This window comes from Hippocampus bargibanti, linkage group LG18 (genome assembly GCF_051943395.1).
Source record: "Hippocampus bargibanti isolate YZ-2025 linkage group LG18, ASM5194339v1, whole genome shotgun sequence".
In the NCBI taxonomy this organism is placed as follows: Eukaryota; Metazoa; Chordata; class Actinopteri; order Syngnathiformes; family Syngnathidae; genus Hippocampus; species Hippocampus bargibanti.
The window spans coordinates 9,414,768-9,427,794 of record NC_142751.1 but is presented as its reverse complement, the minus strand read 5'-3'; the positions used below and the strand labels follow the sequence as shown (position 1 = coordinate 9,427,794).

Below are 13,027 nucleotides of genomic sequence, written 5' to 3'. Positions count from 1 at the left end.
GTTGCTTCAGTGCTATATTTTGTATGGAGTGTATGTTTAAAGGACAACCGACGCCTCCGGACAAGTTGTGTCCATAATTTGTAAAATGATTTCAAATGACTTCTACTGCGTGCATTTTACAAAGATTCCACCGTATATAGCTATATTTTACGTTTCAAGACTTGCGCTGAATCTTCAGGAAGTCTTGTTTTCGAGTTGATGACGATGCCTGACGTGACGTCACGTCAGGAACGCCCCTGACCGAGAAAGCGACATACAATGCATTTTGGGTATTTTGTTTGGTCTGAAAACATTGTGTTGATGGCGAAATTAGAAGGAAAACACTTAAATAACGCGATGGTGAATCATTGTGTGTTGCACCAAGACTACCAATTGCGGTAACACCATACAGAAGTTGACACAAATTCCCAGCAAACAAATCAGCCCATTTCCAACGGAGCTTGGGCGCCATCTTGTGCATTTTCTGGGCGCTACATTGGAGTCCAGACGGCTCGAATTGATACGGAAGAACTTCTTTAATCAATTGCGAACCATATTCATAACTGGATGAGTAGCAAGAAAGCATCTCCACCGAATGTGAACTCTCTGAAGCTATTGTTTTGATTCTGGAGCAGGGCAAGACATCCTGGCGTGACATCACGAACTGGGGGCGGGACTTTCTGAAAATCCCCAATTCGCAGTGCATTTTGTTGCTGTTTTAGCACACTTTAAGTCATTTTTATTGTTTTGCATTTGACTAAAAATATCAGCCTCCGTGTTTTGGATATTTTAGATGCTATAAAACTTTTTCTGATGTCAGTTAGGAAACAAAAAAATGGTGTCGGTTGTCCTTTAAGTATAACATACAGACGCTCTAACACTCGTAAAATAAATTCACACCTAGTGTAGTACGACGACATACAGTATATCCTTGGGTCTTCAGTAATTCATTACTGAAAGTGCTGGTCCGTAATTACTGAATCACGTGCCAGCAGTCATTACTTTTTGTTATGCATCACGTTCTCCTGGAGCGTCAACTGGGAAAAGGAATTTCCTACTCACCCACATACTCTACACAGCCAATCGCAAGCAAGCTCGGCCGGTAAAAGGCGCGCAATACAAAATCTAACTTACAGCATCTCTGACTTAACATTTTTGGACATACTGTACCCGCAAAAATGTTCATATGTACCATAACATCGTAACTTGAATGTTCGTAAGTTGGGGAGCATCTGTATTTCTCGCGTCTGATCATCTTTCCATGTTTTGCTTATTCCCCGCAGTTTCATATGAAATTATAAATATACTATAGTATAATACAGTCACTCATGTTGTATTTCTTTGAACATACAAATTTGTAGAGTCAATCGTCAGACCCTCTTCTAAATCATGATTAATCAATAAATCGATTGTCATGCCTATCCATACAGGGTTTCAGTCAACAAAATGGAAAGTACCTGATGGACCATGAGTTTCTCCTGACTTTTGGAATGACTTTCCTCATCCACATCCGAATCCCCACCGTCGGAATACTCCGAAAGCTTCGGGGCTTCTAAAAGTTTTGTCTTCCGGGTTTTGGGAGGCAATGCCGGCGGCAGGGGATCCAAGGATGCATTTTGGGATTCAAGTGGAGAAGTGGTTGCCCTTTGCAAGCACTGCCGGACCTGTCTTGATGTGGGTACGATGATGGTTGGAATGTTGCTCGTCGTGTCTTGAGAGGGTGGAGAACTGAGCCGGGCTTGGAAGGTGGGTGAAGGCGGGTGATTGGGGGCTGGGGGGCTGGATCGCACTGTTGTTGGGTGATCGCTTGAAGAAGAATTCACTTCAGGCTGAGCAGACTTGAGTGCCATCAGGGTAGATTTTGTTTTGGTTGGGGACAAGCTGGGTGAAGACTCTGAATAAATAAGAAAAAAGTTGCATTTCGGGAATTTAACGGGAAAAGTTTCGAAATATGATGACATGTCTACAAAAGCCCGATATGGAGAGCAGACTTTTGCCAGGGCAATCTTCAACATAGTTGTCAGAATTTCATTTTTATTTTTGGGCTATGAAGTTTATTGCGACTGTTCTTACCAGGATGAAAAGACCATCGTAATTCAGTAATTTCATCTGTGCTGTATGTCACGCATATTAGCATATTTGACAATAAAGCTGACTTTGACTTTGAACATACGAGTAGGTTTCAGATGAATTCTAGATGGTAGAAATAGGTGCACAACAGGCCTAAAGTTAAATGCTGGGTCAAACGCGTGCATATAAAGGCAGCCGTGTTCTGTTTATGACAGTTTCGAGATTACGAATGGAGCATCTTTGTGGAGCAGTATCAGAATACATGTTCAGTTACCAATATGCAGTACTGTTAGTATGGTGAGAGATCACTATGGAGTTTTTCCACTTCCTTACAAATTTGGGCTAGCTCAAAGGATCCTTTGCATGCACACTAAATTATCTCTAAATTATCTAAATTATTAAAATGGTGCTATGTGTCCTAGCATACTGTTTAAACATGACAAAGCTTAGTTTTATGAGCTTCTCATAACAGACTGTGATTGAGTGAAGGCGGTTGTAGTCGTAAAGTCATAACAACACAAAATATTTGGATGAAAACCACTTCTGGGCTAGAGATAATAAATAATCAAATGAAAACCGTTCTGAGTCCAACTGCTGTATTGTTTATGGGCCAAAGGTCATAAATTGCCCAACCGTGGTTAAAACTAAAATGGAATGGAGCCTTTTTCAATACCAGCTGTTAGTTGTCTAATTATTTATTATTCATCGTGAGATTTGGCTACATCAAAACAGAAATGTTACCTTTGTACAGTTTCTCTGTGGGCTGCAAAACCACCAGCGTGACATCATCCGGAGCATTTTGGAGCACTTGAATGGTGTCTGCGTGGGAGAGACCCTCCAGGTTCAGGTCGTTGACGGCAATAAGGCGATCTCCTGCGACAACAGGTTTGCAGCAAGTGAGATGAAACTTGAACCACAAATGTAGATTTTTTTTAGGAGGGGGAAGAAAGAGAGGTCGGGCTACCGGGTTTGAGATAACCATTAACATCAGCGGGACCACCGGGTGTGACAGAGCTGATGAGAGTACCCATTTCAATACGACTGAAGTTGTCCTCACCAACCACCTGGAACCCTACAAAAAACACACACACATATAATCCTTCCATCTATTTTCTATACTTTAGTTGAAAGGCTGGCGACACAAATGTAACACTACACCACATCAATTAACTCAATCACTGCCAGACGATGTGCAAAAATGTGTCCACTCCAGTGCCAAGGTTATTGTCATTTTCACTCAAATCGCAGGAGTCAAATAGCATTGAGTTTTAGGACTACATAAATATTCAATGCAGCATAAGAAAACATTTTTTCTTTTATCAGAAAAAAAGTTGATTCCTAAGTTATATGGGTCTGAAGTTACAGTATCCTAGCTTGAATGGGGCGGCTGTACAAAAGGCAAATGCCGCCCCGTCGTGGGAGGGAAAAACATTGTCAGAGGTCTAACCAGGGCTTTATTGGCACCAAAAATTTGGGAATGGCAGTGAATGAGATAAAACGCATATGGGTGGAAAAAAACGAATGAGGGCGTTACCCAGGCCATATTTGACATCTTTCTTCAGGCTTACAGATGTGATTTGTCTCTCTGGAGATGGCAAAGCATTCACTTTTTTCTGGAGGGAATCTATCAAAATAAAACAAATTATGTGTTTCGATGAAAAGGTTTCTTCGGTCGTCATCTGTACTTCTTTGAAGTACCTTTTCATCGATGGACCACTCCTGTACAACTGAGAGGTTACACAGATGTAAAATATGTGTTTGTATTTATGAGAATACCAACCATCTATACGCCACAGAAAATAAAGACCGAAGGTTACCAGAAGTCTACAGAAGTCATTTGAAAGACTGTTTCGATATACTATTTTGGTTCATTCCACAATTTTAATACTCTTCAAGAAGTGAATAGCAGCCTTTTTATGGAAACAATACCAAAAATACCATTAGCAGAGGTTGGAGTGGAGGATAGTCCAGAAGAGCTGTGCATGTTGACCCCTAAAAAGGCAAAAAAAAGTGATGAACCCTTTGAGACAGCCATTGAAAACCCACTTTGCAAAGTCGGCACGGTCACTTACCCATTACATAAGCCTGTCCTGCATCCTCTATGGAAGAGGAGTCTGATTCTCTTTTGGACTCAAAGTGGTTCCATGCTGGACTGTTTGGAGAGATTTAAAATTGGTATAAGTATTTTCTTCTAAAATAGTCAATAAAGAAGCCAAGTTTACGTGAGGCATCCATCAACCGTGAACAAATACAGTTCTGTACCAACCACTTTGACATACAACAGGTTCCGTCAGAAATTCTAGTCTGATGTGGCTTTGTCAAGGCTAATATTCACAGGGCCAAAGCTAATGAGATGTTAAAAATGGAGACTGTTGATATTATTTAGAAGCAAAATAATTCACTAATTCACAAATTTATTCAGGAATTGAAAATATGACGTGGAGCGCCATTCCCGAATTAGTTTAGGTTTTGTTTTTTCTTGCTAGGGTGCCGATAAAAAGCTGGCCAGACCTGTGGCAATGTTTTTCCCCTTTCACAAGGGGGCAGAATTTCCCTTATTTTCCATATTATCGCTTTGTTCCAGCATCAGCTGTTATTAAAGCGCAATATAAACCAATATGTATGTATTGCATTGTAATTTGGACAGCTGCCCTCATTTTGAGCTCATATAACTCCAGACCCATGTAATTTAGGAATTAACTGTTTTTCTGATGAAATAAGAGAGTCTAAGGTTTCTTACACCGCATTAAATATTTATGTAGTCCTAAAACTCTATTTTTGTGGGTCCAGGAATTTGAGTGACAATGACAAAAACCCTGGCACTGGAGTGGACACATTTTTGAATATGTGTGGCAGTGAATGAGTTAAACATGGACCAACTATAACTATGTTAATGATGCATTTTCGCAACTGTCGGAGACATTACACAATCAAATCTTCAAAAATGAATACAGGTACTTGTTAGTGCTGCAGCAGTGCGGCTATGACAAAACAAATAGGCTTCACTCAAACTCACATGTTGGTCTGGAGCGAGACCGAATCTGTGTCCGAACTGGGTTGTGTCTGTGCCAATCCACCGCTATAAGGTTCTGCTGCACTGTGCTGGACAGCTTCTAATGTTTGCCCAAGGTTGTGAAGAGAGCGACTCATGGCCCGAGGATTAGGTTGCACCTTCATTGGATGGAATCCTGGAAAATTCAGCTGGTCTTGGACCAAAACGGAGCCGGATAGCGCTTTGTTGAGTGCTGCTTCCGAATAGGAGATCCTCTTCAGGTGCTCTGGATTGGAACGGGTGGAAAGGGCGGGGGCCAAGCTGTCTGAACTCAACGTTCTGCTGACTGCGCCTTGATGATCCGTGGCATACTGCAAACTAGTGAGGGGGTTGTTCTCTAGAAAAAATATAAATGACTGAATGCAGATATAACGTTGGTTTATTTAAAAAGCAGGTAAAAAAAATGATATTTCTACCGAGTTCCTGAAGCTCCTGGTTGCTTTGGAGAGCCTTCATTTGTTGGTGAAACTTGTGATGATCAGAGCAGAGCTGTAGCAAATACTGACATGTACTGCTGTTGTCTGTCTGGAATACATGCTTGATTCCATCTGATGTGTTTTGAAGGCAAATCTTCTTTTTCTGTAGAATGAGCAAATGGTTAGCGTTCGATTAGCACCAGTCAGGTCAAGTTATGATCTAGTCCAAAAAGTTAGTTTCCAGTTGGAAACAAAAGTGGTACAAATGATTACGGTGGCAATGATAAACAAAATGTCCTCACTGTGAATGAAATCTTCTTTGTCTCCCTCCAGGGGAACTTTAACACTGGGGTTCGATTTCCATTCAGGACTTCAAAGATGAGAACCCCTTTGGAGTAGACGCCCAGCATGATGCCGGTCTGGGATCTCTTCTCGGGGAGCACACGATGGAAATGTACTCCGTACTCGGTCAGCCTCTGGCTCACCTTTGGAAACATAAAAATGGACTTTGTGCTGCATTAACATTCCTATGGCTTAGTTGCCACTAAATACGGTATGAAATAACGGGCACGTCTCATTTACTGTGGATCATAAGCATTAAGAGTATTTTAATGTATGACTATTACAGTGGCTAGCTTATTTGTAACAATCTAAAATGTGTGTTGGAGTTATAAAGATCCATTACGTGAAACAATTCAGAGGTGAACCAGCGGTCAACTTTCAAGTTCCATTGAATCCAGTTTTGTATTTAACTGACCTTGAGAAACTCAAACTCGGCCTCTGAGTCAGTTGCTCCGTAGTAGTTCCGATGAAGTTTTGGAAGCTCCTCCTTGATGGTCGCCTGGTCTATCTTATCCAGGACTGAGACGGGAAGGTAGTGCTCAGCTCTGAAGTATGTCTTCCCGTGAAGTTGCTGCCCAAACAGATATTTATAATATGGAGTTTAACAAGTTAACTCATTCACTGCCAGACAATGTGCAAAAATGTGACCACTCCAGTGCCAGGGTTCTTGTCATTTTCACTCAAATTCCAGGACCCATACAATATTGAGTTTTAGGACTACATGAACGTTCAATTCAGCGTAAGAAACCTTAGACTCTCTTCTTTCATCAGAAAAGAAAGAGTTAATTCCTAAGTTATGGTCTGGAGTTATATGAGCTTGAAATGGGGTTGGCTGTACAAAATAGAATACAATAAAATATATACATATTGATTTATATAGTGCTTTAACAACAGCTGAAGCTCTAACAAAGCGCTAACATGGACAAAAGGAAAAGGGCACAAAACATTGCCAGAGGTCTGACCAGAAACATTCGGAAATGGCACTCCACGTCATGCTTTCAAATTCCCGAATGGCAGTGAATGAGTTAAGGAGGGGACGCTCGCTTAGTCAGCAATGCGTTGTAAAAAAGTTGTAACATAAAAAAATTGCTTGGAACATATCAAGGTCACGACCGATTGGGGGGGGGGGGAGGATTTAGCAAGCATCATGGATGCCCTGACCCATTTTGGTACAGACTTTACCCAATAATTTAGATAACCATTTGGCCCTAACTATATGATCTTTTCACATCAATCCAAAGCCAAAATGTATTATTTGAATTACCTGAACTTGTTGTGGTCCTAGCTCAAACTTAAAAAAGTGTGATGCATGTTAATATTAAGTACCTCAGGTTGGCAGTCACCAAACTCTGCTTGAAGTCCAATGGATGCCAAAAAGATGGCATTTTCCATGTCACAACGCATCCGCTCGTCCAGGATGTCCTTCCTCAACTGCAAATAGTACTGATGTTTGGTCATAGCATGTCTGTTATTCGAGAAAAGGAAAACAAACGCCATGATTACACAGCTGTGCCCAAAAAGAAGCTTATTTTTCATAAAGACTCACTGAATTAGGTTGACGTCATCAATGAAAAATTTGATGCGTAAGAAAAGGTTAAAAGGCACGTCAGATTTCTTCTTCCAAGACTCAGGCGCCACTTTGGACAGCTTGACATCAGGATTAATGAAGAAAAATTCGTTTTCTGCACAGATTGAGTCAGATTTCAGCAAAGGTACTAACATTTTTCCCCGGCGATGTACGCAGTGGATGGTATACGACCTGTGAGGTAAGCTAGACCAAAGAGATGGCGTTCTACCAGGCCAACATGGGCGATCACCATATCCAGCGCGTCTTTACCCGAGGCCTTAACGTCACAGCTCAACTCCAGCTTCTGGCCGCTCAACAGCACCACACTTAGCTTTCGCTGCACTTCCTCACCCTTACGCTTCTGTGCCAAAAAAGGAATAAATTATTCACTGGGCCATAAAAGTGTTTGTTTCAACAGCACAAATATCCAGTCTAACCATTATGGACGTGGGAACGTTAAGTGCAACGCTGGGCTCATTCGCCATCTTCACAAACTCTGGTCCGTGGAACAGCTGTTGAGGTGAGAAGTAAAAATAAGGAATAAAAGTAAGCCAATAATACAACAAATGTCAGAGCACAACAGAGGATCAATGCTAGCAGGTCCTGTAGAGGTCATGCAAATTTGACCCCTATCCTGAATTAACCTTCCTGGTTTCCGCAGAGTCCCTCAGAGTTCAGTGTAAGGTCCCCTTCTTTACTTCACGGATAGTACTCGGATGGGATGGCTACCGTAGACAGATTTTTTTGGGGTATGGCCCGATTGCAGACTACTACTGAGCACTGATTCACGTGAAATCAAACGGCGCCATGTTTCAGCTTCGAAGTTTTTCTTGACTGTGCAGATGTAGTATATTCAATCTTCCATGGCAGACTTGGATGGAGCAGTGCACGTACACTAGCTTTTCTAGCACATCATAAAACCTCACAATTTTGTCCATGTCTTCAGGAGGACATTGGTGAAACAAAATAATGTAAAAGGTGACTTTTCCTATCACCCATGGGCGGTTGCCATGAAACATTACTGTCACCCCCTTATCCTTTGGAAAAGCATGAAGTCACGGTAACAGCTGACAGCCAACAATGTGCACATGTTGTCCTTAAATGACAGTGAAGTGATTTTGCGGTCTAAGTTCGACGTCACCCAAAAACTTTACGCATAGATGCAATTATCAACCGAGGCTAATATGACTTTTAAGCTGCTGTCAGCACTTTGTGTGTTGACAAAATGTCGCTTAAATATCAAAAGAAAGACCTTGGCTTTTCGAAGTGGCACAGAGGAAGTGTACAGAGGGTCCTGGAGGTCCAAGATGGAAGTGCGTGAAGGAGCCAGGGGGTCATCCAAGGTGAAGATATTGGCCTGGGACAACCTATTGGCCAGGTGTGCCTGCAGACGCTGTACCTCCTCCTCTTGCTTTTGGAGGAGCAGTTCAGCTCCAGCCAAACCTTCATCAGCTGCTCCTTCATACTGCCTGCAAGGAGGGGAAGATCAAAAATAGGCATGTCCACATCAAACATTTAATTGAAGCTACACAGACAACAAATCTTACACCTTAATGGCCCCTGCCAAAAAAAATGTGTGGTATTTTTCAGATGTTCTCATCGTCTACTTATTAACTCATTCACCACCATTTGAGAATTTATTCGGGAATTTAAAATGACGTAGAGCGCCATTCCCGATTTAGTTCTGGTTTTGGTTTTTCTTGCAGGGGTGCCGATAAAGCGCTGCTCAGACTTCTGGCAATGTTTTTTCCCTTCCACGAGGCAGCAGCATTTGCCTTTTGTTTATGTTAGCGCTTTGTTACAGCTTCGGCTGTTGTTAAAGTACTATATAAACCAATATGTATATATTGCATTGGGTTTTGGACAGCCGTCCTCATTTCTAGCTCATATAACTCCAGACCCATATAATTTAGGAATTAAATCTTTTTTTTCTGATGAAAGAAGAGTGTCTAAGTTTTCTTAGGCTGCATTAAATGTTAATGTAGTCCTAAAACTGAATATTCTGGGGGTCCTTGAATTTGAGTGAAAATTACCAAAAAAACTGCCACTGGAGTGGACACATTTTTGCACATCGTCTGGCAGTGAATGAGTTAACTAAAATGGGTTCAAATAGATGATGAAAAGATTGGTATCACAAAATGATTTGCCGCATTTCTCCCTCTAAGCTGCAGTTAAATGGCGTTTGGAGCAACAAGGACACACAACTGATGTTTAAACACACGGGGGGTAAGCCAAAAAAATGAGTCTGCCTCGCGTGCTATAAAGCCGCCACACGCTACAAACAAGCTCGCAATTGAGACATGTCCAAACAAAGTAACTTCAAATAGAAATTGAAATTATGTGTTGCTTATCCAGATATTATTCCAGATATAAAGCGTGTAAATAAATGTGGTGAAAAGCAAGCTTGTTCCCTACTGGTTACATTTGACGTAGTCATAAATTCATCGCGTAGTTTGTAGATGATGAAGCGAAAATACAATGTTTTCCTGCAAGCAGCAGGCGACTCTGCTCTGTAATTCCAGTAGATTAGAGAGATAGAGGGCTGTCCAATGTGGACACTACAGTGCATTCGATGACCTCACCGGCCAAGCATGGGGGCTGACCCTGCTATGCAAACCCCGCTGCGTCTGTGTGCGCGCGTGTGTGGACTCTTATCTGCTACCAACCTACCCCCACAGAGGGATTGTAAATTTTAAAGGTGGGGAAATCCTTAACACATGAGAGTGGACGTGTTGCATGGCATGTCAATAATAATTTAAAATGTGACCATTTTTATGGAAAATATGCTTTTGAAAGCAAAATGAAAAATTGCATGTGACATTGTCAAAGATATTATTATTATTATTATTATTATTATTATTATTATTATTATTATTATTATTATTATTATTAACAGTAGTCGTACATTTAACTGAGTTACAATGCATTTACTGTTGCAGTTCGATGACAGCCGTGCCTTGATTTACTTGGATTCCAATTAGCAGACGCTAAATTGCATGCTCATTGACTGACAAATTGCTCTTGCCTTTGGCGAATGCTGTAAAAGTGATGGAATTCCATTTAAAAAAAGAGAGGAAAAAAGGTCAAGTTGTACTCTTATTGCTAATCTTTTCTGTCTAGTACTCTGGGGACAATCAGCCATGGACTGTCCATTATTCCTTTTCTAGAAACACTGCAAGTTTCAAGTCAGTTTGTTCTTATAACGCATCTCTGCAAAAACTGCCCCGGGATAGGTAGAAACTAATTCACACAAATGTGTTATTATGACGCATATACAGAAGCATATGGGTCATTTACATTCTTTGTTAAATTATCCAAATGCTCCAAAAACTGCATTGGTTAATTAATAGATGATCTGTTGGAACGATTATTGTCAGCAAATTAAAAGTGGTTACACCACTGACTTTTAATTTTGATATCGCTGTGCTGCCAACACTTTGCATGCTGGTTGGCACTTGCCTTTCAGACATGCTATTTAAAGACGTAAAAGCAACCAGTGCACTTGGCCTCAGGTTTGAAAAATCAAATTACGCACGCTAACCTCATTTGTTTACATTCGCTCTTCCCACACTGGGAGAAACTTTGGTTCCACTGCATTTGCTTCATCAGTAGCGCATTCTACACCGTAAAATGTGCAACAATAATAGATCTTTTTTTTTAGTATTTTTGAGGAAACAAGTCTTAAAAAAGAAACAGTTTTCAATCTTTCAGTATACAACATGGTAATTGTGGGGCAACTAGGCTATTATTTTTGAAAAGCCAATCAAGTGGCCATTTTGCTTTTGACAAGACGGCGCCGCGAGAGTGGCTGCCTATGTGTTTTGCACTTTCATTTCTTTCATAACTTTGCTGCTGTGAAATGTACATTTGCGAGACTGCAACGCCATATGCAAAACAGTACATTTGGACTGCAACGAGAAAAACGTTACAAGTACAACAGTTTAATGGACCGGACATATTTGGATGAACACAATTGTGGTAGGAGATTTCTACACGGCTGTCATCGAATCAATCCTGTGTTCTTCTATCAGGGTTTGGTTCGGGGCCGCCACAAAAATTGACAAAATCTGACTTCGACGGACAGCTAAATCGGCTAAAAAAAATCATTGGCACCGCCCTACGCACTCTCAAGGACTAGCATACTGTAAAAAATGGTGCGGAAAATCCTACTGAACCCTCCACACACTGCCCACCACCTTTTCCAGCTACTCCCCACAAGCAGCCGCGACCGATCCATGCGCACCAAATCCAGCAAACATTTAAACAGCTTATTCCCCCGTCACCATTAACTCTATAAACAGTAACCCAAATATCAGTGTATAGTGCCTTTTTTATGATGATACTAATGCAGCGTGTTCTACCGGGGTCAAATTCCTTGTGTGTTCTACATACTTGGCCAATAAAGATGATTCTGATTCTGATTTATATATGAATGTATTTTTTGTCACAAATTAACTGTGGCACGCTATCAAAATCAATGCATATGTTATGTTTCGGTTATTTCCAATTAGATGCAATGTTCAATGAATTGCAATGTTAGCTTCTGCTGTAGTCAATTTTCCAATCTGTGGTTAAAAGGAAACTTTTAGGCCATCATTTGTTTCTCATCTATGGCGACCCCCCACCCTCCTAAAGAAAGCAACAGAAAAAGAAAAACAAACACGGAGTTATTCCTGGAATGCGAACGGAGCTAAAATAGCTGACCGTTTAATATCGTGTGCCATAATTTTTCTTACCTGTGCCTCTGCGTGTTGTGACTTGTTATGGACAAAGAGTCGTGTTCTGAGGAGAGCGCCAGCTGAGAGCCGAATCGTCTCGTGTCGGGTGTTTTCTTCCCTGTGAGCGACAAGGAGGGGGGGTGGTAGATGCTGCATGCAGTAAAATTCTAACAATATTCGATCAATCTAGTCTGTGTAACGGCTGTTGAAAACAACACGGGCATTTAGATGTCAAGGGTCAAGATTATTTACCTTGCCTGTAGTCAGGATCGGAGGAAGCAACAGAGGGGCTTTCACTGGAGGAACTGTAATCGCTGTGGTGCCGGTGGTGGGTGAGATTGGGTTCTGAGGGAGAAAGAATAACTGCCATTAAACGGTATTCAGGAGGGGACTCTAGTGTTGCTTATTGTTCGGCTGCCTTCACACAGTTTTTTTTCTCCAAGAGTGGATGGTGTGTTAAAACCATATATCAAGCTCATAGTAGTAAGAGTTTTCTCATGATAGTGTTGGTAAACATCCAAAATGGAGGAAAGGCCTCAGCATGCATGCCTGTCATGGGATGTCTTGCCCCACCGGCTAAACGTGTAGTGCAAATACTGTACATATCCAAGTGAAACAAACTCAACTCTGAGGAGTTCGTCGAAACTCGAAAGTCCTGCTTTTCAGTATCACTCAGGCTCACATAACTTAAATGCATGACGTTCCCGTGTCATTGCTCAGTGATTTGTATTTATTTTTTACTTGACATATTCTCAGGGTGATTCTTGAATCTCATGGGCGAGGGTGGAAAACTAACAATTCAAAAAAACCTTGGGTGCTTTTCCATTTGCCACCATAATAGCTGTTCATAGTTTACCCCCCCCCCCCCCTGAAAAAAAATGAA

The 13,027-nt window shown here is 41.3% G+C and overlaps 1 protein-coding gene across 4 annotated transcripts in view; it reads right to left on the bottom strand.

The window, feature by feature from the left end:
• The window catches only part of ptpn13 (protein tyrosine phosphatase non-receptor type 13), a 54,714-nt gene that overhangs the window by 17,187 nt on the left and 24,500 nt on the right, over positions 1-13,027 (bottom strand). For all 4 annotated transcript variants that reach the window (XM_089021267.1, XM_089021268.1, XM_089021269.1 and 1 more), the window contains exons 8-24: positions 12,397-12,489; positions 12,163-12,262; positions 8,679-8,895; positions 7,864-7,938; positions 7,619-7,787; positions 7,406-7,541; positions 7,186-7,324; positions 6,275-6,430; positions 5,820-6,002; positions 5,518-5,680; positions 5,066-5,438; positions 4,122-4,201; positions 3,988-4,041; positions 3,584-3,673; positions 3,014-3,121; positions 2,791-2,922; positions 1,437-1,873 (exon numbers count right to left, since the gene is read on the bottom strand). In XM_089021267.1, coding sequence (XP_088877393.1) covers positions 1,437-1,873; positions 2,791-2,922; positions 3,014-3,121; positions 3,584-3,673; positions 3,988-4,041; positions 4,122-4,201; positions 5,066-5,438; positions 5,518-5,680; positions 5,820-6,002; positions 6,275-6,430; positions 7,186-7,324; positions 7,406-7,541; positions 7,619-7,787; positions 7,864-7,938; positions 8,679-8,895; positions 12,163-12,262; positions 12,397-12,489 — 2,705 coding nt within the window. The remainder of the gene's footprint in view (positions 1-1,436; positions 1,874-2,790; positions 2,923-3,013; positions 3,122-3,583; positions 3,674-3,987; positions 4,042-4,121; positions 4,202-5,065; positions 5,439-5,517; positions 5,681-5,819; positions 6,003-6,274; positions 6,431-7,185; positions 7,325-7,405; positions 7,542-7,618; positions 7,788-7,863; positions 7,939-8,678; positions 8,896-12,162; positions 12,263-12,396; positions 12,490-13,027) is intronic.